Genomic DNA, 27,123 nt, shown 5'->3' on the forward strand with positions numbered 1-27,123 from the left:
GCAGTGTCACTGGCCCTCATATGTGGGATCCGAACCGGGGCCCTCTGGCATCCCAAGCGAGTTCTTAACCATCGCGCCACTCGGCCGGCCCTGAAGGTCAATAAATATTAATTGAATAGAAAATATTTTCTTCTCATCTTACATCATAAGGAGGTTTATTTCTTTTTGTTTTGTTTTTTCTTTGTTTTGTTACTGACTTTGTACCTGATTTTTATTATGTCTTTGAGTAGAAAAAACTTTCCCCATGAAACAAAATGAATGACTTTAAATTGATGTGAAATGTCTTGTAAATTCCACTAGAGTGGCTATTTCTTTTTCCTTTTTAGGGAGATGAGGACCATGTTGTAAGTTTATGCTATGAGACCATTCGTGATGACCATTCAGTATTACTTTTTTGTCCATCAAAGAAATGGTGTGAGAAGCTGGCAGATATGATTGCCCATGAGTTTTACAATCTACAGCATCAAGCTGAGGGTAAGTTACTGATTGAAATGAAATCCTCCACACTGAATACATTTTCTTGAAAGTAATGTTAATGATTATATTAGCAAAGCATGGCTCTTTCCTCATGGCCGCCACCTGCCCACTGGGCACTCCTTACAAAACTATGCTTTTGTAACTAATCTTCTTCTTATCCTCATTATAGACAATGTGTACTTACATTCAGGCTAATCTTCAGATTTTAGAATACTGGATGTAGACAGGTATGTACCAGGTTCTTCATCTGGGATCTATGGGCTTTGAGAGGTTGATCTTTGAGGCCCCTAAATTGTATATAAAACTTCACATATGCACATTTTTCTGGGGTGAGCAGCCATATCTTAATATTTACAAACTCCAACTCTAAAAAAAAATTACACATACATATACGTAATACACATATATATGTATTTTAAAATCAACTTAATTGAAGTATAATTTTGTACAATAAATTTATGTACAATAAAATGTACCCATTTGAAGTGTATAATTTAATCAATCATAACAAATGTATGCACCCGTTTAACTCCCACTATAGGAACATTTCTATTACCCTAAAATCTTCTCTTTTGCTTTTTTGCCATTTCCCTCTATTCTCAGCCCTAGGCAACCACTGATTTGCTTTCTATCATTCTAGATTAATTGTGCCTTTTCTAAGATTTTGTATAAATGAAGTCGTATAGTATGTATGTGTCTTTTGTGTCTGTCTTCTTTCACTCTGCATAATATTTTTAAGATTCATCCAGGTTGTTACATTTATCGATTTGTTCCATTTTTTATGGCTAAGTAGTGATCTAGTGTATGGCTATAACCATTAGTATATATTTTTATTGATTTTAGGATGAGCACTCTTCCCTCACCACTTTTACTAGCCTATGGTCCTTTGGGGTCCAAGGTAAGTATAGGAAAGACAGAGACCAGTTCTGGTCACAGTATACTAGGGTAACTTATGACTTCGTTATGCCAGTGGCATCATGAGGGTGGGTGATGGCGATCTCAAGCCAAGCTCCAATAAGCAAACATTGCCTGAAGTTTATATTGGGTAGGCTCCGGTCCAACATTATAATATCTTTTCTACTTCTCTCTTAATCAATATTTTCTGTACTCTGCCAACTTATATTCCTTATATTGTACCATGATAACTTATATTCCTTAACAACCAGAATCTTATCTTATTTTCTTTGCTAGAGGCTCTTTTATTTTGATTTATAGCAGTGTTCCCAAATCCTAATGATTGGACTGGAGCCTGAGCTATTATGAAATTTTCACCAGAAATGTAAAGACAAGCCTGTATGTTTTTCATAAAGCTGATGTATAATTTCTGAAATTATCCTTACTAATATTTTTTGTTAGTGACTTTTCTTGGAGGCCGGCCAAGTGGCTCAGTTGGTTAAGAGCTCTCTCAAGAGTGCAAGCTCTGAGCAACAGTGGTTTGAGTCCCAGCCCGAGCTGAACTGCCAACAGGTGGCAGGATGGCTCAGCCAAAAAAAAAAAAAATTCAAAAATAAGAATATATTTTATGAGACGTTTTACTTGTTCAGAAATTCAAAACTCTGGGAAATTCTTTGAGAAGACATAATTCCTACATCTAAAAAAGTTAAGGCCTTACTGGGGGAGAAGCTTACACAGAGAGACAAAAACAGAAGGTAATATGTGATTAATTACCACATTGGTGCCAATGAGGCTAGAAAAATTGTCACATAGAGTTAGGCTTCTAGATGATTCTGACATTGCTGATTGTGAGACACACTTTGAGCAAAGATTTTGATTTTTAGGCTCTGTGTGGTAGTCAGTATCTATAATCCTCTCCTTCCTTCAGCTGGTTCCTTTGGTCCCCTTCTATGGGCTTGATCTCACTTTAATACAGTGTTTCCTAAACTTTAGTGCACATTAGAATTACCTGGGGAGATTAAAATTCCTTATGTCTGGGTTGTACCTGATTATATCACAATGTCCAGGGGTGAGAGCCAGACATCAGTATTTTTAAAAGATGTCCAGGTGATTATTGTATGTAGTAGTTTCAGAACTCTTGTTCTAGTGTTTAGCTCTGCGATGACTTATGCAGATAGCGCTTAAATAATTCCAGACAGATGAACAGTGTTGATAATTTTTTTTTTTTTTTTGTAACAGGATCGGTAAGATCAACTGAACTTTCACCAGTGTTACTAGAACAAAAGGGCCTCCTAGAAGTGATTGATGAGTTAAAACGTTCACCTTCAGGACTGGACTCTGTATTACAAAAAACTGTACCATGGGGAGTGGCATTTCATCATGCAGGTATTCATATTTATAACCTGTTATTAAGAAGCCCCCTCCAAAAATCCTCACAATTTCTTCATTTTTGTATTTATGTTCATTTGATTTCTTGTTAACCACACTTAATACTCTTAGATTTCATTTTAAGAAATTGTGTGGTTAAGACTAAATTAGAGTAAAACAAACATGTTTAGGTTTACTTATCTGTACAGTATATAAATACTAGAAGGGAGTAGAGAGAAGAGGATGAGGGGGGTCAAATACATAGTGACAGAAGGAGACATGACTTTGGGTGTTGAACGCACAGTGCAATATACAGATAATGTATTATAGAATTGTACACTTGAAACCTAGATAATCTTATTAACTCATGTCACCCCAATACATTTAATAAAAATAATAAATAAAGAACATATAGTTTCTAAGATTAGGAATTTAACCTTTTCAATTTATTTAACATTTTTATTATGCTATATATAAAGAAAATTTTAAATATATACACACACATACACACACACACACACACACACACACACACACAGTTGACCCTTGCACAACATGGGTTTGAACTGCATGTGTCCACTTGTATGCAGATTTTTTTCAGTAAATATATTGGAAAATTTTTTGGAGATTTGCTACAATTTGAAAAAAAGTCACAGATGAACCACGTAGCTTAGAAATATCACAAAAATTAAGAAAAAGCTAGGTATGTCATGAATACATAAAATATATTTAGATACTAGTCTATTTTATTATTTAATATCAAAATATACACAAACATAAAAAATTAAAATTTATCAAAACTTATGCATATGAACACAGACCATACATGGCACCATTCATAGTCGAGAGAAATGTAAACAAATGTAAAGATGCAGTATTAAGCCATAAATGCATAAAATTAACTGTAATACATACTTTACTACTGTAATAATTTTGTAGTCACCTTCGATTGCCATTGCAATGAACTCAAGTGTCGTGAGTAGCTGCTTAAAATGCCCTGTGATGCTCATCATCTCCTTGTGAGCAGTTTGTCTCTGCAGTAAATTGGGTATCACAGTAAAAAATGGCCTCTCATCGTTCTTGCGTATTTTCATTGTGTTTAGTACAATACTGTAAACCTGATTAGCACCATGGGACTCATATGAAGTGCCACTAGTAATGCTGGAAGTGCTGTGAGAAGCAGAGAAAAGTCATGACATTACAAGGCCAAGCTGAGTACTTGATATGTACTGTAGACTGAGATCTGCAGCTGCTTTGCCCACCATTTCAAGATAAATGGATCTAACATAAGGACCATTGTAAAGAAAGAAAAAGAAATTCATGAAGCCTTTGCTGCAGTTATGCCAGCAGGCGTGAAAACCCTGCACTTTTTGTGAAATACCTTTTTATCATGTATTGAAAATACAGCTATTATGTGGGGGCAGGATTGCTATAAGAAAGGCATACCTATAGATTCTAATATGATTTGAGAAAAAGTGAAGTCATGATATGCCAACTTAAAGCAAAATAAAGGTGAAGGATCTAAAGCTGGAGAATTTAATGCCAGAAAAAGTCTGATAATTTTAGAAAGAGGTTTGTCTTTAAAAAATGTCAAGATAACAGGAGAAGCGGTTCTGCCAACCCAGACTCCGTGAAGAAAGTCATTGAGAAAGGATATCTGTCTGAACAGGTTTTTAATGCAGATTAAAGTACCCTAATCTGGAAAAAAAAATGCCACAAAGGACATTTATTAGTAAGGAAGAGAAATGAGCACCATGATTGAGGGCAGGAAGGGACAGGCTAACTCTATTGTTTTGTGCACATGCAGTCGGGCTCATGAGTAGGACTGCCCTTTTCTATAAAGCTGCTAACCCTGAGCCTTGAAGGGAAAAGATACACACCAGCTGTCAGTCTTTTGGTTGTATAAGACCTGGATAGTGAGAACGCTTTTTCTGGATTGGGTTCATCGATGCCCTGTCTCTGAAGTCAGGAAGTACCTTGCCAGTAAGGAACTGCCTTTGAAAGTTCTTTTGATATTGGATAATGGCCCTGGTCACCCAGAAACTCATGAGTTCAACACCAAAGGCATTGAGGTCTACTTGCCTCCAAACACAACATCTCTAATTCAACCTCTAGATCAGTGGGTCATAAGGACCTTTACAGCTCATTACACATGATATTCTATGGAAAAGATTGTCAGTACTTTGGAAGAAAACTCTGATAAAAAAAACATGATGAAAAGTCTGGAAGACTCACAGCATTGAAAATGCCATTGTTATAGAAAAAGCTGTGAAAGCCATCAAGCAGAAACAATAAATTCCTGTTGGAGAAAAATGTGTCCAGTTGTTGTGCATGTCTTCACAGGATTTATGGCTGAGCCAATCAAGGAAATCATGAAAGAGATTGTGGATATGGCAAAAAGGGTGAGGGGTGAAGGGTTTCAAGATACGGATGTTGAAGAAGATGACTTGATGGAGATGAGTGCTTCAGAACCAGTGCCAGACAATGAGGAAGAAGACGTAGAAGAAGCAGTGCCAGAAAACAAATTGACATTAAACAGCCTGACAGAAGGATTCCAATTATTTAAGACGGCTTTTCACTTCTTTTACGACATGGACCCTTCTATGATGTGGGCACTGGAACTAAATAAAGCAAACAGTAGAAGGAGTGGTACTGTATAGAAACATTTTTAGAGAAGTGAGAAAGCAAAAAAGCCAGACAGAAATTACAGTGTATTTCTGTCAAGTTACACTGAGTGTGCCTGTATCTCCTGCCTCCCGTTCTACCTCCTCTTCGTTCTCCTCAGCCTACCCAACAAGATGCTGACGAAGATGAAGATCTTTATGATGATCCATTTCCACTTAATGTATAGTAAATAATCATCATGTCATACATTTAATATACTTATCTGTTGTGTATGTGAGTGAGTGTCTTCATGTGAAAATCCAATAACTGTACAGCAAGAACTGTCTTGGACATTTTTGTGTCATAATCACCATCACCACCATCATCACCTAAGTATTCATCGTGTAGAATATTGTGTGCAAGACTTGTATTGAAATGGATAGCCTATCCTTAGGTATAAGGTGAGTGACATTTAATATAAAATTAATAATGTGTTAGTTTTTTACTGTTTTATAGTTGCTTTCAAAGAATTACATTACTGTACTCATACTGTGTTCCTCTCTCATAATTGGAGAAACTGTATCAGCTTATCATTACACATCAGTGGTTTTTAAAAAACTGTAACAGTGTTTCCAAATACTGTATTATGAATATGACTATATTACTGTATGCCATAAAAATTTTATAAGTTCATTCATTGATGAGTAGGCTAGACTACCGTGAAGCAACATATTGATTACACTAGACTGCTATGAAGCAATCTTTGCTGCTTTGTTATCGTTGCATGAATCCTGATACTTGTAATTAAGTATGAATTTCTTTTTCACATTATCTTTTTATTATTGATGTCTTGTGTAAGCAATACATAAAATATCTACATGTTTTGTATCATATAAGACAATATTGATGTAGGTACTGAGAATTCATCTTGTAAACATGGTATAAACTTATGGTATCGATAGATACAGTACAGTACTGTAAATGTATTTTCCCTTCCTTATGATTTTAAAAATATTATTTTATTTTCTCTAGCTTACTTTATTGTAAGAATGTAGTATATAATACATATAACATACAAAATATGCATTAATCGATTTTATACCATTGGTAAGGTTTCCAGTCAACAGTAGGCTATTAGTAGTTAAGTTTTTGGGGAGTCAAAAGTTATACACAGATTTTCCACTACATGTGGGGTCTGTGCCCATAACCCCCATGTTGTTCAAGGGCCAACTGTGCATGTTATTGTAATTTCCCTTTTTTAGGTCTTACTTTTGAGGAGAGGGATATCATTGAAGGAGCCTTCCGTCAAGGTCAGATTCGGGTCTTGGCAGCAACTTCTACTCTTTCATCTGGGGTGAATTTACCTGCACGTCGTGTCATTATTCGGACTCCTATTTTCAGTGGTCGAACTCTAGATATTCTTACTTATAAGCAGATGGTTGGTCGTGCTGGCAGGAAAGGAGTAGACACAGTAGGTGAGTTTGAACTTAATTATAATAGCATTGCTAAGGACAGTGTCATTCTAGTTGAAATTTTACTAGTGCCTGGCAACACATTTCTCATAATGTAGTGCTTGTTATCCAAAGCACTAATGTCATCTTTTTTAATTTATTTAATATTTATAATAAGTATAAGTTATAATTTTCATGTTGTCAACCATTGATTTTCTATTAATATAGAATTAAAATTTTCTTTTGTATTATATACAGTGAAATTCAGTATTATGTTAAGATAATTTATCACATTAGCTAGAATATGATTTTTAATTTCCAATATAGTCTATTATTTAGTGCTAATGAAAGGAGTAATTTTCATGGATATCAGTTCTGCTTAGGCAGCTGGTTTAAGAGAGTGTTCAAATAGGGATGCTAGGAGCTGGGAAGTACTCTCACACTTTGGGAATAGGAACTTCACATACCATCTTTTTCTCTCTAAATTGGTGCTGTCTGTGAAAACAACCTTCTCAGTTTCTTATCTTGCCTCAGCAAATAATGATAATGTTACCAGCAGTCCAAACAAAAGTTTTGTCTTAAGCAGTGAGGAAGAGACTTGTTTGAATTAAATATCAAGATAGCAGCAAATATTATTTCTAACCTCCTACATTATTCTGGGTGTGGCTAAATTGTTCTGAGTCTTCTAACATCAAGAACCAAAGGAACATTCTCTGTCACTTTATCTTCTCTAGGATGTCGTTTTTTGACTCCAATATTATACTATATGTAAAGTAAACAGACAAACAGTTCCGTGACTACTGAAGAGAAATTAGGATATCCAGGAGAAGAGGGAAAGTCTTAGTGGGAAAATAGGTGGGATATTCTAGGCACAAAAAACTGGGTAGTACACAGAGGAAGGGGTTTTCAGAATAACTTGACTTGTCATGTGAAGTCCCTAAATACAGTTAATACTCACTATGCATGGATTTAATATTTGTGAATTTGCTCACTTACTAAAATTTATTCATAACCCCCAAATCCATACTTGTGGGGCTTTCATAGACATATGCAGAGCGATGAAAAATTTGAGTCTCTGGAAGCACACGTTCCCTGCAACAAGCACCCTGTCAACAAGGTGACATTCTACCTTCTTGTTTTAGCTCTCATACTGTAAACAAGCATCCTTTTCAAGGCTTTTAGTGCCACACTTTTCATATTTAGGGGTGTTTGGGTGATTTAGCTGTTTAAAGTGACCCCCAAGCATAGTGCTGAAGTGCGATTATCTAGTGTTCTGAAGTGGAAGAGGGCTGTGATGTGCCCTATACAGAAAATAAGTGTGTTAATAAGCTTTGTTCAGCCATGAGATATAGTACTGTTGGCTGTGAGTTTAATGTTAATAAACCAACAATATATATTAAATAAGGTCTCTTTAAACAGAAACACACATAAAACAAGATTTTGTATTGATTGACTAATGAAAATGTTGAGTCCAGGGGCTTGCTTGAAGCTAACCCTGTATTTCCCCTAGGACCAATGGTTCAGTATTCCCTAATTCACTGTTTGTGGTGACTTTATAGAATGTAACTACCAGACATAATAAGAATCGACTATGATTTATTGGTGGCTGAATTAATTAGAATATAAGTTCACTGCTGTAACAAAAGCCAACACAATAGGTGCTTAAACATGGTAGAAGTTAATTTCTTATCACATAACAGTACAATTGTAAGTAACCTGGAGCTGATACAGTGACTCCAATGTCAGGGACCTCGTCTTCTAGTTTGTTTTTCCATGTTCAGCAATATAATTTCTGTCCTGTGGTATAAGATGACTACTCCAGTTGCTGTCATCACATCTGCATTTCAGCCATCAGGAAGGGGAAATGAGGAAGTAAAGGGAATATGTCCTGCCCTTTAAGAAGTTGCATATAGTATTTCTCCTCACATACAGATGACCAGTACTTAGTTATATGGTTACATTCCCCAACTGCAAAGGAGGCTGGGGAGTATAATCTTTAACCAAGTGGCCATGTGTCCAGTTGACACTTAGGAGTTTTATTAAAGAAAGAATGAGAGAATGGCTATTAGGGGACAGCCATCAGTCTCAGCCCCAAATGACTCATCTATCTGTAACCCCTGAAGGGCCATTGATCTGCCTCTCTTTTAAACCCTAAACATTTGATGATTAAAAAAACCTTCCAACTCATTGGCTATCCCCTACTATAGGCATTAAAGATGTTTATCCTGATGATGTTTCTTACTTTACCTACAAAATACACAGATTAGAAGTATGTGTTTAAAAAGCGTGGTGGGAAGAGACTAAAACAATCCTTTCCTATTCCTGCCTGCCTATCTCTGCTCCTCCCCCAATTCTGATTTCTCAGTAGACTCACAGCTCTGGAGAGTGGAGTGTAAGTTCATTTTACACAGATACCCTTCTGTCAGGGCCAGAGGGTCTTAAGGTAATATAGAAGATAAGGAGGTTTTATTTGCCTTGCTAGATTCTTAGCTTGTGCTTATCTTTCTTATGGGGAAGAATAATTGGAAGGCTGGTGCTCTGGGCTAATAATTATCAAGCCTTAAATCAGATAATATACAAACAAAACCAGAATATACCAGGATAACTTTATTTCTAAGGTCTTGGAAACTCCTGAGATTTTGACCTTAAATAATGTTCCATTTCAAGGTGGCATATGGCTTAGCTCAGAACTTCCAGCAAGTGGGGAATGTGTGAACACAGTGTTTCATATCAGTTGTGAAGATTTAACTACTTGGTCATGCTTTTTGGACTGTGTAGTATCTTTGTCACTTCTATGGATTTCCTAAATGATGTTAACATTTCCTGGACAGTTTATGGTGTTTTATTTTGATGACACTTTAATCTTTCTGTGGATTTCCTGGAATCTTCCAGTGTAGAATGATGGTGTTTGGTGCCAAAATAGTGATTTGCAATTTAGATTGTCAGAAATAAATGGCTTGATTCTAATTGACTTCTCTATTGTGATATGAATACAGTACCTTCCCAGAAAGGTGGCAGCAGGAACCTGGACATATATACTAGGATTAATTTGGGCATTTTCATAAATCTTGCTAATCTTGGAAAAGGTTTGTCTATTTTGTTGAATAATCAAAGCCCAAAGTGGGTTGTTCTCCTGCTATGAGAGATGGGAAGGAGACCTTCACAAAGAGAAATTTATGTCCTGCTTCTAGGCAAGTTGGGAGAGGGTGAAGGGTTTTTCAGTGTTTGCTGCTTCCCAATTGCCTTCAGGTCAAAATAATCCTTAATTTTAAAAAAGTGGCATATTTTGGGGTTGCATACATATTCTGATCCCCTTCAATCCAAAGTTCAGAAAAAAAAAACAACAACAACATTAGCAATAATTCTGTGACCACAACAATCACTATAATCTATTCTTTCCTTTAAAACTAGTAAGCCAATTAAATTCTCTTTAGTTGGTTTCTTATGGAACTGTGTTGTGATTTTACAAATGTCTGTTTTTTGTTTTGTTTTGGTTTTTTTTGTTATAGGTGAGAGTATCTTAATTTGTAAGAACTCGGAGAAATCCAAAGGTATAGCTCTACTTCAGGGGTCTCTAAAACCTGTTCGAAGTTGTCTGAGAAGACAAGAAGGAGAAGAAGTAACGGCAAGCATGATAAGAGCTATTCTGGAGGTAAGAGAGTGTTCACTAAATTACCACTTGTACTCATGCACCTTTAGTGTGTGAAAAATATTAGCTTTGTGTTTCTTTATGAGATTGTTTATAGCCTTCCCAAGTCTGAATCTCTTCTATTTTATATAGTTATTTCCTGGAATTTAATACAGCTGCTAGATCAATCTTTTTATTTTTAATACATTCTTTATTATTTTCTGAATTTAAAAAAAGGTGACAAAATGGACTCTAGTTTCTCCATCCAGATAATACCTGTTGACGTTAAAATGAAATGAAATTAAAAATCCACATGGTTAGAAATTTCAAACAATATAGAAAGATTTAAAGTGAAAAATAAAACTTTCTGCTCAGAGCCTTCAAAGATAACCCTTTTTAAGTGTTTCATGTATTCATCCAGAATCATGTTCTATTCACATATGAGCATGTCAATTGGCTTCAGTACTGGTACTGGGGGTACTGGTGCCTATACTCATACTTTGTCTCCCCCCCCCCCTTTTTAGCTCTCAGTTTGGAAAAAAGAAAGTAATAACATAGGATTGGTAAAGATGAAGAAAGTAGCCATTCTCATATACTGCTGAAACTCTTTTGGAGGGCAACTTGTTCATACCTACAAGATTTAAAAAAAAAAAAAAAGCATATAGCCATTTATCCAGCAAATCCACATTTAGGAATTTTATCTAGGAATGTATTTGTGAAATTGCATCAAATTAATGTACACAAATGTTTATTATAGCATTATTGGTAATAAGAAAAAAACTGGAAACAACCGAAGTATTATTAATTACTAAATAAGTCGTGGAAAAACTAAGATAACTCTGTTTAGGATGATTTGGTATTTTTCCAATATATACTAAATGAAAGAAGGCAAGGGGTAAATTAGTATATATAATAGAATAGTCGTGTGAAAATTATATCCACAAAACAAAACTGACTTCATATTTTTCTACACCTGTTCCCAACCGCTCTTCTGGGTAGGATGTATTCAGTACTAGCAATCATCTATGCCCACATATTTCGGAAGGAAGGATGAGAAGAGTTGATTCGGCTCATGGCCATGAGCCATCAATACCTCCTTTATATGTGTTGTTAGTTTCCACATTTCAGATAGGTAATGATTCACTTATTTTCATTAATGAGAAAATGTTGTATCTACTTTTAAGGAAAACTTTTCATGTTGACAGTAGGTGTTATCTACGTTTATAATGAATGATGATAAAAGAGTTAATAAAGAGTCTCTGCATTAAGATGCTGAGAATGTTTTAAGAGAACAAAATCACTTCATTTCTTTTATATCTTGACGGCCTGCATGTCTTATTAAAAAGTTACAGAAAATCTTAACCCTCTTGTATCAGATAATAGTTGGTGGAGTGGCAAGTACATCACAAGATATGCAGACTTATGCTTCTTGCACATTTTTGGCTGCAAGTATGAAAGAAGGGAAGCAGGGAATTCAGAGACATCAAGATCCTGTTCAACTTGGAGCAATTGAGGCCTGTGTAATGTGGCTGCTAGAAAATGAATTCATCCAGGCTACTGAAGCTAGTGATGGAACAGAAGGTAGCTATGACTTCTTCGTTGCAATTTACTCACGTTTTCATCCTTCATGACTTAGAATGTGTACAACTGCTTAGTAAAATGAAATTGGCTTTTCAAGCAGTATAAAAGGAAACTGATTTTTCAAGGAGTATATCAACTCATATTTATTTAGTAAGTCAGTGTTGTGTTCAGCAACACAGATAATTAGCAGAGAGCCTGCTCAGAAATATCTATGCATTTGGTCAAGATTCTGTTTGTAAAATTTGTCAAAGCCTAGAAGGTTAATTACACAATACAGAAAGACAATGTGTTGTTTTATTTTTAACATCTGATCTTTTATTTTCCTACCCCCACACCCAAACCAGAAACGGTGTATCATCCAACACATCTTGGTTCGGCAACTCTTTCTTCTTCACTTTCTCCAGCTGATACTTTAGATATTTTTGCTGACCTCCAAAGAGCAATGAAGGGCTTTGTTTTAGAGAATGATTTGCATATTGTCTATCTGGTAAGTTCTGTTTTCTTCACTATTGTATTGGTGAAAATGGGGAGGAAAAAAAAAATATATATATACATATATATATATATATATATATATATATATATATATTATCTTGAACATCAAAGATACCCTAAGGGAACATCTTGTCTGTTTTCCTTGAGTAAGATAGTTGTGGTGGGAATAGAAAAGAAGTGGTAATAAGAGAGTTATTTTAAAGTAATAATCTAAATTTTCTAATGACCTTTTAATCTATTTGCCTACTTATCTATTTTCTCTAACTTTCTTTCAAAACGAATTTGAGGTGATTTATAAAAACATATTTTGCAATATATAAGAGAATAGCAAAGGATAATGAGATATCAGGAAATTAGAAATAAGATCATAATGTAAAATTCAAGTAAAGGTTGGTACATAAACTTGAATGCCATTAAGTGATATATAGTTGCTGTGGCCAACTTTGGTTCTGGGCTTTCTATCAACTACAGCAAAGAGGGAAGCTTGATTAGTCGCAATATTCAAAAGATAAAAAAAAAAAAATTAGGAAAAGCATTGCATTTTATTGTATAAGAGAAATTTAGTCCTAAAAAGACACTATGGGAGTTATATTCTTGATACAATCTCTATAATAAATACAATAAGGAATTTTAAAAGTTGTTTATATTAGATAATTTAAAAATATATTGTTTCTAATAACAGATTTTGATAAGAACTGAGTAAAATAGAGTTTGAGATCATAGTCTCTGGCAAGAACTTGGCCATAAGTACTTAATTTTGTCAGTTAAAAGCAGATGTGGGGAATGATGTCAGCAAGATGGTGGAAGTGGGGGTGCCTGGCTCTAGTTCCCAACACAGAAATATGTGTTAGCAACTATTCATAGACAAGAATGCCTCTCTAAAAATCACAGGTCTGGCGGTGAGGTTGAAACTCTCTTTTGAAGCACAAATCTGAGAAAAGCCACATTAGAAGGCTAAGAGCAGTGGTCTCACTTGGACTGCATTGCCCCTTTCTCCAAGCCAGCAACATTACCACACTGGAAGGCATCCCGTGGGCCCACAGTTTCTCGAGTGGGGAAAAGAGAACCTGAAGCCTACATTCAGCTTCCCCAGCATTCTGGAGCATTCTCTGGGAAGGCAAATTCTGTCTTGCCTCAAAGGAAACACTGGGGGAATTAAGGCTAGACTATCTGGGATCAGCAAGGAACAAAGAAACCGGGTGGGACTCACAGCATCCAGTGTGCAGATCATAGTGATGGCACCATGTCCTTCCTGGCCATCTTGCCAGTCAGAGAGCCCAGCAAGCAGGGTCTGTGGTGCTCACCTGTGGTGCCAAACTGATGGCCCCCTCTGCCCAGCAATCAGGGTGAGCAGTTGTCCTGCTGTGTTCCCCAGAGTCCAGCCTGCAGCCCTGCCCTGGCAGGGAGCCAAGCCAGCAGCCCCACCCAGCTGCAGAGCTCAGGCTGTGGCCCTGCCTGACCAGGAAGCCTGACTGTTGATCAAAGCCTAGAATCCTTCATGATCACTGAGTCCATCTTGTGTCCCCACCTAACATTGTAGCACAGCTTCTGGTCACACCTGAACATGGAGTCCAGCGAACAGCACCACCCAGCCTAGGAACAGACTGTGGTCCCACTTGACCCGAGAGCCCAAGCAGTGGCCCCACCTAATGGCAGAACTCAGCCAGTGAACCCACCTGACTATGAGCCCAGTCAGCAGCCAAACCTGTCTGTGGAGCCCAGCTATTAGTCCCACCTGACCAGGCAACCCAGGCAGCAGTCCTTCCTGAATGTAGAGCTAAACCAGTGGCCCCACCCAACCAGAGACCCTTGTCAGCAAGCCCTGCCTGCCCTTCTGTGAACTCGACCAGTTGGTCCTTTCATAGCCTCAGGCTGGGCTGATTAGTGGAGGTCTTTTCCTGCTGAAGCAAACCCGTAAAGAGTGGAAGAGGCGAGCACTTCCTCAAATGCACAGATATCAACACAAAGACCCAAGAATGATGAAGAATCAGGGAAACATGACACCAGCAAAGAAACTAACAAAGCTCTAATAACCAAACCTAAAGAAATGGAGACCTATGAACTGACTGACCAAGAATTCAGAATAATTCTCTTAAATGAAGTTCAGTGAACTAAAAGAACACACAGATAGGTGACTAAACAAAATTAGGTAAATGATGCATGAACAGAATGAGAAGTTCAACAAAGAAGTAGAATCCATTGAAAAACAAACAAACAGAAATCTTAGAGCTGAGGAATACAATGACTTCTGAAAAATTCAATAGAGAGCTTCAAAAGCAGATTCAATCAAGCAGAGGAAAGAATCAGTGCACTTGAACTTGAAGATAGGTCATTTGAAATTATGCATTCAGAGGACAAAAAGAGTAGAAAAAGCCTACAAGACTTATGGGACACCATCAACTGAGACAATATACGCATTAGTGAAGTCAAAGTTAGAGAAGAGAGAGAAAATACAGAAAGTCTATCTAAAAAAATAATGGTTAAAAACACTCCAAATATGGGGAGAATGTAGACATCTAGGTACATGAAGCTAAAAAGACCCCAAACAAATACAACCCAAAGAGAACTTCTTAGAGACATGTTATTATCAAACTGTTAAAAATCAAAGAATTAGAGAATTCTAATTTCTCTTGCTTTCAAGCAGCAAGAGAAAAGGCACTTGTCATACACAAGGAAACCCTCATAAAGCTACCAGTGGACATCTCAGAAATGTTGCAGGCCTGGAGAGAAGGGTATGATATATTCAAAATATTGAAAGAAAAACCTGCCAACCAGAAATACTGGATTTAGCAGTTCTGTCCTGCAGAAATGGAGAGATACTTTCCCCAAACAAACAAAAGTTTAAGAAGTTCATCACCACTGGATGTGCATTATAAGAAATGTTAAAGGGTGTTCTTCAAGCTGAAATGAAAGGGTACTAATTAACAATGTAAAAATATGTGAATGGGGCCGGCCAAGTGGCTCAGTTGGTTAAGAGTTAGCTTAAGAGCGCCAGCTCTGAGAGGCAGAGCCGCCGGTTTGATTCCCACATGGGCCAGTGACACTGCGCCTGAGCTGAGCTGCCACTGAGCTGTCAACGGGTGGCAGGATGGCTCAGCTGGTGAGAGCACGTGCTCCTCTCAACAAGACTGCCTGTTCGATGGTGGGCTACACTCGCCAGCAACTAAGACTGAACTCGGCACCTTGAGCTGAGCTGCTGCCCGGATGGCTCAGTGGATAGAGCATACGCTTTTAACAACAAGGTTGCTGGTCAACTTCCGCATGGGATGGTGGCTATGCCCACCCACAACTAAGACTGAACTCAGCACTTTGAACTGAGCTGCCGCCCGGATGGCTCAGTGAATAGAGCGTATGCTCTTAACAATAAGGCTGTTGGTTTGACTCCCACATGGGATGGTAGCTACGCCCACCTGCAACTAAGACTGCACACAGCACCTTGAGCTTAGAGGCCACGGATGGGCAGCCAGATGGCAACTGGCACCCTCCACAACAAAGATTGAAGAGCAACAACTTGGCTGACCCTCCTTCCCAATTCCCCAACACTGTTCCCCTCCCCCAATTCCCCAATTTAAAAAAAAAAATGTGAATGTATAAAACTCACTGGTATCTGAAGATTAGCTGAACAGAACACTTATAATTAAGGATATAAAGAAGAGGCCATATTGAGACTAGTAGGAGGGGTGGAGATGCGAAACAGGCTGGCTCTAAACCCACAGGTAGTGGTTGAGCACTGGGAGGAACACCTTGATGGCGGAGGTCCCCCCCGAAGAGTGAGGAGTCCTAGCCCCACACTGGGCTTCCCAGCACAGGGCCCCTGTGCTGGGAAGAGGAGTCTCCACAACACTTGGCAGTGAAAATCAGTGAGGATTCTGTCTGTCTGTCCCAGTGAGACAGAAATGTCTGGAAACGCAGAGTCCTCTTAAAGAGGCTGTGCACAGACTCATTTGCAAGCACTCACCCTGGGCTCTGGTGGAGGGGTGGCAACTCAAGAGGCACCCGAGACATACAGGAAAAGACTGAGTTGTGTGGCTTCAGGACAAGGGCTAGAGGGCCAGCTGCCATTATCCTTGTGTGGAGCCCACCTCATGTGTGGCCTACAGGAGGGAGCCATCGTTCCTGTGTTGAACTCTCCCCCACAGGGCCTAATCTGAGACCGCATTGATCTGGTGAAATTCACACATGCACCACCTTGGTGACTCCTTGGGTCCCCACTCTGCCCAGCTAGTGTGGCATCGCCAGGGGCACTACTATCTCCTGGGAGGCCATTTCCACCCTGCAAATTGCAGGAGGCTTCTGCAGCAGCAGACACCCCGCAGCAGACTAGGAAACTTTTGGTGGCAGGTGGTCAACCCCAACTCATGCTGCCGCCTTATTATTATTTTTTTTGGTGGCTCTCAGTGATCTGCAGGCCCAAGGCAAGTGACAGCTGGCTGCAGTGTTCTCAAGGCACTTTCTGGAGTGGCCACAGGCTTGGCCCTGATGCAAAAACTGATCTGCATTAACTTTGTGAAAACCACTGGCCACACCCTGTGACCCCCTGGGACTCCTCTCTGCCCAATTTAGGAGGTATTGCTGGGGGCTCTGTCAACACTGGGTCAGCCAGTACATCCTATGTATCTAAGGAGGCTTTTACAGCTGTTGAGCCTTACAGGTAGCCAGTAGTTGGCAACAGGCCCTAGGATGTGACAGCTGATTTTGGTTCATAGTGAGGTCACCCCAAATGCCTCCAGTTCCAGCACAAAAGGTAACCAATTGCTTATAGCTTTGTAGCTTCTACCAGGTAGTCCTGGGCTGGTCACAGGCTGAAATTGGCCTGCACAGGAGCCCCTCCCAAGAGGCACCAGAAACAACACACCCAGAAGCTGGCCTCAGACCACACCAGAGCAGTAGCCAATTAGCCCCACATCCAAAGGGAGCTCTCAATAGGCACAAGAGCCTGCAGGGGAAGATCCCCCTCTAAGGGTCACCCCACACACACCAGCTTATACATTGTGGGCGTAGCTAGTTTTCACAGCCAGTCAGCCTGAGAGTGAATCCCATCCGCTGATACACCAAAAGCAGCTCAACTACAACAGGAGAACACAACACACACGTGGGACACTCCTGAAACACAGACACAGGTGATCAGGGAGACTGTGTCACCTACTCCATAAGGCAACCTAGCAAAGACTGAGAGACCTAGGAGATCTACCTAATACATACAAACAAACACAGAGAGGCAGCCAAAATGAGGAAACAAACAAACATGACCCAAATAAAACTCCAGAAAAAGAACTAAATGAAATGGAGGCAATCAACCTACCAGAGACAGAGTTTAAAACATAAAGAATGCTCTTTATGCTAAGTGAAGTAAGTCAGACTGAGAAAGACAAATACCATATGGTCTCACTTATATGTGAAATCTTAAGAACAAAATAAATGAACAAATAAAACAGAAACAGACTCATAGATACAGAGAACAAAATGATGGTTGCTAGATGGGAGGGGGTTGGTAGGCTGGGTGAGAAAGATAAAGGGATTAAGAAATATAAATTGGTAGTTATAGAAGAGTCATAGGGGTGTAAAGTGCAGTATGGGGAAGATAGTCAATAATGTAAAAACTTTGTATAGTGTCAGATGGGGGATCACCTCATAAATTTATAAATGTCTAACCACTATACTGTATACCTGAAACTAATATAAAATAATATTGAATGTCAACTATAATTCTAAAAAATAGTAACGGATATAAAATACAGCATAGGGAATATAGTCAATATTGTAATAACTATGTACAGCATCAGATGGATAATAGACTTATTGGGGTTATCACTTTGGAAAGTATATAAATATCTAATTACTATGTTGTATAGTACACCTGCAACTAATAAAAATTTTTTTTAATAAAACTCTGGTAAAATTTTATTTTTATATTATTATATTTTATAATATAAATTATAAAAAATATAATTATATTTTATACTTATAAAAATAATTTTACCATTGGTAAAATCAGAATTCTAAATATAGTGGTATAATATAAATCACTTTTAACTGTACAAAAGTTAAAAAGCATATTAAAAATAGCTATAATTACAATAATTTGTTAATAGATGCACAATATAAAAAGATGTAAATTTGTAACAGCAATTGACTTAAATGTGAAGGGATGGAGAAATAAAAGTATAGAGCTTTTGTATGCAATCAAAGTTATCAGCTTAAAATAGAGTATTATAACTATATATATAAAATGGAACATAATTCAACAATAAAGAAGGAAATTTTCCTATTTGTGACAACATGGATTAACCTGGAGCACATTATGCTGAGTGTAATAAACCAGATGGAGAAAGACAAATATTGTATGATATCACTTATATGTGCGATCTAAAAAATTTGAACTCAGAAACTCACAGTAGAATGGTGGTTGCCAGGGGCTGAGGCATGGGGAAAACGGGGAGATGTTGGTCAAAGGGTACATACTTTCAGTTATAAGTTCTGGGGATCTAATGTACAACATGGTGAGTGTAGTTAATAATACTCTATCTTATACTTAGAATTTGATTAGAGAGTAAATCTTGTGCACACACACAGAGAATGTTAACTGTGAGCTGATGGATGTATTAACTTGATTGTATTAGTAATTTTACAATGAGTACATATATCAAATCATTGTATACCTTAAATATGTACAATTTCATGTGTCAATTATATTTCAATAAAGCTGTGGAGCAAGGAACAGATAGATGCATAAGTTTTAATAAGCAAGAGAAGGGATAAAATCAAAATTTTCATAAGAATTAGGAAGACTTATCAGGAAATGTATTTCAATAAAAAACTAGATAGAGATGAGCAAAGGGGAAATGTTTGGACAGGTCCTTTTTTAAAAAAAAATTCTAGTGAAGATGTGTAATACATGTCCAATAATGTGTGTAAAGTTCTATGCCTAAGAATGTGGCTAGAAAGAATCTCAAAGCCAGTCTTTCCAGTTATCTGCCACGGCCATAAAAATAAGTCTCGTTAATTTTATACAGTGGCTGAGATTATGGGATCTAGGGTAAAACTGCCAGTTTACTTCCATGAAATTAGATTGAATGCAAGTTACTAAAATAATTGCTGATGAAACATATGAGTGAGACAACTGTAAAAGCTCTGAAAAATATATATCTATATGGGAATAAACCCCAAGAAGTATACTGCTTACAGATGATTTTGCAATTATCGTTAATATCTAACTTCATTTTACTAAACAGAAATTGGATTTGTTAGATAATGTATTGTGGGTATGGTTTACATAAGAAAGCAATGGTAAATTCTTTTTTTAAAGGCTTTAAAAATCTTTATTTTTTAATTTTTATTAAATGTATTGGGGTGACATTAGTTAGTAAAATTATGTAGGTTTGAAGTGTACATTTCTATAATACATCATCTATATATTGCATTGTGTGTTTACCACCTAGAGTCAGTTCTTCCATCACCATATATTTGACCCCCTTTACCCTCTTGTACCTCTCCCCTCCCCCCACACCCTCTGGCAAACACTAAACTGTTTTCTGTGTCTATGAGTTTTTGTTTGTTAGTCTTGTTCATTTGTTGCTTTCAGTTTTATATCCCACGTATGAATGAAATCATATGGTTCTCAACTTCTTCTGCCTGACTTATTTCCCTTAGCATGATAATCTCAAGATCCATCCCCATCAAAATCCCAAAAGCATTTTTTAAAGAAATTGAACCAAAAATTATCAGATTTGTCTGGAATCACAAAAGACCCCGAATAGCCAAAGCAACTCTGAGAAAAAAAGAACAAGGCCAGAAGTATCACACTCCTTGACTTCAAGTTATACTACACAGCAACAATAATCAAAACAGCATGGTATTGGTAGAAAAACTGACACACAGACCAATGGAACAGAATTGAGAACCCAGAAATAAATCCACATAAATCCATATATATATGGGCAGATAATTTTGACAGAGGATCCAAAAACATACAATGGAGAAAAAAAAATGGTTCTGGGAGAATTGGAAAGCCATGTGCAAAAGAAAGAAGCTAGACCGCTATCTGTCACCGTGTACCAAAAATAACTCAAAATGAATCCAAGGGCTAAACATAAGACCTGAAACAATAAATTGCATAGTAGAAAACATAGGTACTAAGCTTATGGACCTTGGGTTCAAAGAGAATTTTATGAATTGGACCTCAAAGGCAAGGGAAGTAAAAGTAAAAATAAATGAATGGGACGATAGCAAACAAAAAAGCTTCTGCACAGCAAAAGAAACCATCAACAAAATAAAGATGTAACCAACTGAATGGGAGAAGATATTTGCAAACACCCCCAATAAGGGGCTAATATCCAAAATATATAAAGAACTCATACAACTCAACAACAACAAAAACAATCCAATTAAAAAATAAGCAGAGGACCCGAACATACACTTCACCCAAGAAGATATACAGATGGCCAACAGATATATGAAGAGATAGTTAACTTCATACTAGCTATTGGGATAGTGCAAATCAAAACCACAATGAGATACCACTTCACACCAGTTAGAATGGCTGTTGTCAATAAGATAAGTAATAACAAGTATTGGAGAGGTTATGGAGAAAAAGACATCATCATACTCTGCTGGCAGGAATGTAAATTGGTACAGCCACTATGGAAAACAGTATTGCTGTTCCTCAAAAAATTAAGACTAGAATTACCATAAAAGCCAACAATCCCTCTTCTGGGTATCTACTGAAAAAATCTGAAAACATTTATCTGTAAAGACATATGTACTCTTATGTTCACTGGTGCATTATTTGTGGTGGCCAAGACATGGAAACAGCCAAAGTATCTTTGGATAGATGATTTAATAAAGAAAGAGTGGTACATATATACAATGGAATATTATTCAGCCATAGAAAAGATAAATTAATCTTTTTAAATATATTCTTACGGATGTGAAGTACTATCTCATTATGGTTTGGATTTGCATTTCTCTAATGGATAATGATGTCGAGCATCTTTTCATGTGCTTATTGACCATTTGAATACCTTCCTTGGAAAAATATTCAGATCATTTGCCGATTTTTAAACTGGGTTATTTTTAAATTATTGAGTTGTAAGAGTTTTTTCTATATTCTGGATGCAAATCTCTTTATCAGATATATGATTTGCAAATGTTTCCTCCCTTCTCTTTTTACAGTTTTGATATGTTTTGAAGCACAAAATTTTTAAATTTTGATGATGTTGATTTTTTTTCTGTTGGTGTCATATCTAAGAATCCAGTGTGTAACCCAATGTCACAAAGATTTACTCCTATGTTTTCTTCTAAGAGTTTTATAGTTTTAGATGTTACATTTAGAGGTATGATCAGCTTTGATTTTTGTGACTGATACAAGGTAGAGATCTAATTTTATTCTTTGTATATGCATATTTAGATATCCCAGTACCATTTGTTGAAAAATCCATTCAATTGAGTTGTCATCCTTAATGAAATCAATTGATCATAAATGTGAGGGTTTATTTCTGGACTTTCCTATTTCATTATCTATATGTTTATCCCTATGCCAATACCATACTGTTTTGGTTACTGTAGCTTGGTAGTAAGTTTTGAAATCAAGAAGTGCAAGCCCTCTAACTTTATTCTTCTTTTTGAAAAATCTTTTGACTATTCTGGGTCCCTTGTATTTTCTGATGAATTCTTAGGATCAGTTTGTCAATTTCTGCGAAGAATCCAGTTGGATTTTGATAGGGATTGTGTTGAATCTGTAAGTCAGTTAGGGGAATATTGTTATCTTAACAATATTAAGCCTTCCAGTTCATGTACATGGGCTGTCTTTCTATTTAATTATGCCTTCTTTAATTTCTTTCAACAATTTTTATAGTTTTCAGAGTACAAGTTTAATATTTATTTTTTAAAATTTTTTTTATTAAATTATTTTTTATTATGAAATACACATTTTTTAGAATTAGTTTCAGCTGTACAACACAGTGCAATAGTTATACTTTTTACCCCTCGAAGTGACAACCCCCCTCCCCCAATCTGCCGCCCCATTTCCCCCCAATATCATACATAATATTTCTTTTGTTAAACTTATTCCTAAATATTTTATTCTTTTTGATGCTACTGTAAATGGAATTGCTTTCTTAACTTCATTTTCAGATTGTTTTATTAAAGTATATAGAAACATTTTTTGTATATTTATCTTGTATCCTGCAACCTATTAAACCTGTTTATTAATTTTAATAGTATTTTGGTGGATTCCTTAGGATTTTCTATAGATAAGATCATGTTATCTGCAAACAGAGATAGTTTTGTTTCTTCCTTTCCAATCTGGATGTCTTTTACTTTTTTTTCTTGGCTAATTGACCTGACTAGAATCTGCAATAAAATGTGGACTAGAGGTAGTGAGAGCAGACATTTTTGTCTTGTTCCTGATCTTAGAGGAAAAGCATTCAGTGTTTCACCTTCAAGTTAGCTGTGTGTTTTGTTTTTTTTTTTTTTGCACATGGTCTTTATCAGGTTGAAGAAGTTACCTTCTATTCCTAGTTTGTTGAATGTTTTTATTATGAAAGAGTTAAGTTTTGTCAAGTACTTTTTCTGTTTCTATTAAGATCATCATGTGGTTTTTGTCCATTCTGTTGATATAGTGTATGTCATGAATTGATTTTCAGGTATTATATTAATCTTGAATTTCCCAGGTAAATACCACTTGGTCATGTATAATACTGTTTATACATTGCTAGATTTGGTTTACTAATATTTTGTTAAGGATTGAATCTATATACATAAGATATATTGGTCTATAGTTCTCTCTCCTCACTCTGTGGTTTTGAGATAATACTAGCTTCATTGAATTAGTTAAGAAGCATTCCCTCTTCTGGTTTTCTGGAAGAATTTGTGAAGGATTGCTGTTAATTCTTCTTATTTTATTTTATTTTTTTATTCTTTTTTTTTTTTTTAGCTGAGCCATCCTGCTACCAGTTGGCAGCTCAGCGGCAGCTCAGCTCAGGCCAGGAATCGAACCAGCAACCCTGTTGCTCAGAGCTCGCACTCTTGAGCGAGCTCTTAACCAACTGAGTCACCCGGCTGGCCATACTTCTTCATTTTTTAAATTAAAGTTTATTGGGGTGACAATGGTTAGTAAAGTTACATAGGTTTCAATTTATAATACATTATCTATATATTACATTTGAAAAATACAATTTCTTTTTAAATCAGTCAAGAGAAGGAATAAGGGGAACTATGCAATAATATTATCTTCATATGTACCCACATAATTACCTATATTGGTACTCTTTGTTTTTTGTGTGGAATTAAAATACTGTTTGGGTCACTTTCTTTCAACCTGAAGATCTTTCTTTAGTATTTCTTGTAAGGCAAATCTTCTAACAGATTTTCTCAGTTCTTTTTTTTTTTTTTTTAATCTGGGAATGTATTTTAGAAAGATAATTTTCCTTTTTATAAGATTCTTGTTTGACAGTGTTTTCTTTCTTTCTGGCCTTCATTGTTTTTGATAAGAAGTCAGCTCTTAATCTTATTGGGTTTCCCTTGTATATGATGAGTTGTTTTTCTTTTGCTGCTTTCAAGATTTTCTCTTTTTTTGGTTTTTTAACATTTTGACAATTATGCATCTGGGTGTGGATCTTTTTGCATTTACCCAACTTGGAGTTCACTTAGTCTCTTAGATATGTAGATTGTTTTTCATCAAATTTGGGAAGTTTTTAGCCATAATTTCTTCCATTTTTATTTCTTTTTTTAAAATTTTTCTATTTTCTTCTGGCACTCAGTTATGCATATGTTGATGCACTTAGTGCTTCCCACATTTCTCTGAGGCGCTGTTCATTTTTCATTCCTTTTTCTCCCCTCTTGGATTGCATAATCTCTATAGTTCTATCTTCGTGTTTGCCAACTTTTCTTCTGTCAACTTGCATCTACTGTTAAGCTCTGTAGTACACTGTTCATTTCAATTATTGTACTTTCCAACCCCAGAATTTCCACTTGCCCCCCGCTCTTTTATTTTTAATATCATTTCTTTCTCTTGTCTTATATTCTCTACTTGATGAGACATTGTCATTAGACCTTCCTTTACTGCATAAAGCATGGTTTTCTTTTGTACTTGGACCATATGAAGTCTTTGTCTGATATTGCCAACATCTAGAATCTCTCAACAGTGTTTCTTTTGTCTGCTTTTCTCCTGTGTTTGGGACGCACTTTTCCCTTTCTTTGGATGTCTTATAGTTTGTTTTGTTTTGTGATTGAATCTAGGACATTGTAGATAATATATTGTAGCAAATGTGGATTTTGATTCCTCCTTCCCTCACTCTTTTTATTTTCCTGATTCTTTCTTAGAAATTGTATAAAATACTTAAGATACTTAATGTCAGAATATAGAGATTTAAAATGTCTGTGATTAAAGTTCTTGGAATTAATGAAATCCAGTTTGTAAGTTAGTGGTCTCTTCTTTTTCTCTTGGCTGTGAGTTGTTTGTGAATACATAAAGAGTCCATATAAATGAGGTACTATCACATTTAGAAATTTTTCCAAATACTGAGCTTTGTTTTTACTATGACATTTACATTTACTTTTTCCTTTTGTAATCCAAGTTTTAGCTAATGAATGATGCTTATTCCCTTTAGGTTACACCTATGTTTGAGGACTGGACTGTAATAGATTGGTATCGATATTTCTGTTTGTGGGAGAAGTTGCCGACTTCCATGAAACGGGTGGCAGAGCTAGTGGGAGTTGAAGAAGGGTTCTTGGCTCGCTGTGTGAAAGGGAAAGTAGTAGCCAGAACTGAGAGACAGTACCGACAAATGGCCATCCATAAAAGGTAAATATCAAGGAGCCTGGACTACCCAGTATTTAGCACAGTATTGGATATACAGTAGATGTCCACTTTATCGAAGTCACTTTCATTGTCATTAAAATCAAAGTTTTGTCTGAATATAGTAAAAATTTTCAATTTACTGTATTTACTGAATTTATTGATGTATTAGTTTCATCCTTGCTACTTATGGTTTAGAAGCCATTATATATGAAGACCTTTTAAGATAGAACATTTTATTAGTTCCTTGAAGAAGATGTGAATCAGTATGCTTTAAGGAAAGGAAGGATGCGTCTATCATCCTTTCAAGTGATTCATTACCAGTAGGGAAGAGCCAATTAAAAGATTCTGATGGGGAAATTGCATAGGCTTTTAGGTTTATTGAAATATAATAAAATTATTTTTCTTAAAGCATTAATCTCTAGATATTATTTACAACATAGTCAAGTGTGAATTTTGTAAGGATTTATATACTTGGAGTATTTGTGCCACTATTGCCTTTCAAATTAAAACTGGTTTTTATAATTAAATCCTATCAATTTATTGAAATATGATTAGATTATCATATAATTGTATCAAATGTTCTTTTAATTTTTTTTTAAAGATTTTATTGGGAATTGGGGAAGGGGAACAGTGTTGGGGACTTGGGGAAGGGGAACAGCCAAGTTATTGTCCTTCAATCTTAGTTGTGGAGGGCGCAGCCAGCTCAGCTCCAAATCCAGTCGCCATCTGGCTGTCCATTGGCAGCTCAGAGCAGCTCAGCTCAAGGTGCCGTGTTCAATCTTAGTTGCAGGTGGGCATAGCCACCATCCCATGTGGGAGTCGAACAGGCAACCTTGTTGTTAGGAGCACGTGCTCTCACCAGCTGAGCCATCCTGCTACTTATTGGCAGCTCAGCGGCAGCTCAGCTCAGGCACAGCTCACTGGCCCATGTGGGAATCGAACCGGCGACGCTGTTGCTCACAGCTCGCGCGCTTAACCAACTGGGCCACTCGGCCGGCCCGTTCTTTTAAATTTGTGTGCCATCACATTTCTTGAACCAAGTCTTATTTCTTTAAATTAGTTATACAGATTTTTGTTATACAGATATTAGTTCTTTGCTATAGTAACTAATATATGTCAGAACTTACTTTATAAACATTGAGCTCAGTGGACAAACACTGAGTCTTTGTCCACTAATCCTATATCCTATTAGGAATCTTCTCAGAATGTGTAAACCTTCTCTTGCCTTTTTGGTTCTTATTTGTTTCACAACATACATTTTCATAGTAGACATAAGTGATCTCTTACCATACTTTTGGTGATTTACTTTTCAGGTTTTTTACCAGTCTTGTGTTGTTAGATTTAATCAGTGAAGTTCCCTTAAAGGAAATTAATAAGAAATTTGGATGCAGTCGTGGACAGATTCAGTCTTTACAACAGTCAGCTGCTGTTTATGCAGGTCAGTTAAACAAGAGTTTTCACATTTACTTAAGACTCTGTGGTTTGTGGTCAAGTTAAGATTATTATTTTTTTTTCCAAATTCCATTTTGTATGCTTCACTAAAAGTGGGAGGATCATGTCAAGCCATGATTTTGTGTAGTCCTTGTCATCAGAAAACTACGGCTCCTCTGGGCTCAGTTTCCCTGTCATGGAAGACCAGCAGTTAGCTGAGTGTCTGGACTTTAATGTCTGCTTACATTCCTTAGCAACCTGCTGACCATCTCTTTGCTTTCTGGGTTTTTTTTTTCTTCTTTTTTTTATTTTTCCTGTTGCCTGATGCAAGAAGAAACAGAAACAGAGTCCTCTCTTCTCTAATCTAGTTACCGATTAACACTTGCTGTTGAGGA

At 36.6% G+C, this 27,123-nt stretch overlaps 1 protein-coding gene across 6 annotated transcripts in view; it reads left to right on the forward strand.

The window, feature by feature from the left end:
- The window catches only part of POLQ (DNA polymerase theta), a 90,104-nt gene that overhangs the window by 14,213 nt on the left and 48,768 nt on the right, over window positions 1–27,123 (forward strand). For 5 of the 6 annotated variants that reach the window (XM_019652929.1, XM_019652897.1, XM_019652902.1 and 2 more), the window contains exons 7-14: window positions 327–474; window positions 2,611–2,757; window positions 6,606–6,818; window positions 10,304–10,446; window positions 11,799–12,003; window positions 12,348–12,490; window positions 25,107–25,300; window positions 26,611–26,735. In XM_019652929.1, the coding sequence (XP_019508474.1) occupies window positions 327–474; window positions 2,611–2,757; window positions 6,606–6,818; window positions 10,304–10,446; window positions 11,799–12,003; window positions 12,348–12,490; window positions 25,107–25,300; window positions 26,611–26,735 (1,318 nt within the window). Of the gene's footprint in view, window positions 1–326; window positions 475–1,320; window positions 1,376–2,610; window positions 2,758–6,605; window positions 6,819–10,303; window positions 10,447–11,798; window positions 12,004–12,347; window positions 12,491–25,106; window positions 25,301–26,610; window positions 26,736–27,123 lie in introns of those variants that run through there. The other variant, XM_019652920.1, reaches the window with a different exon arrangement.

This window comes from Hipposideros armiger, unplaced genomic scaffold, assembly GCF_001890085.2.
Source record: "Hipposideros armiger isolate ML-2016 unplaced genomic scaffold, ASM189008v1 scaffold_8, whole genome shotgun sequence".
In the NCBI taxonomy this organism is placed as follows: domain Eukaryota; kingdom Metazoa; phylum Chordata; class Mammalia; order Chiroptera; family Hipposideridae; genus Hipposideros; species Hipposideros armiger.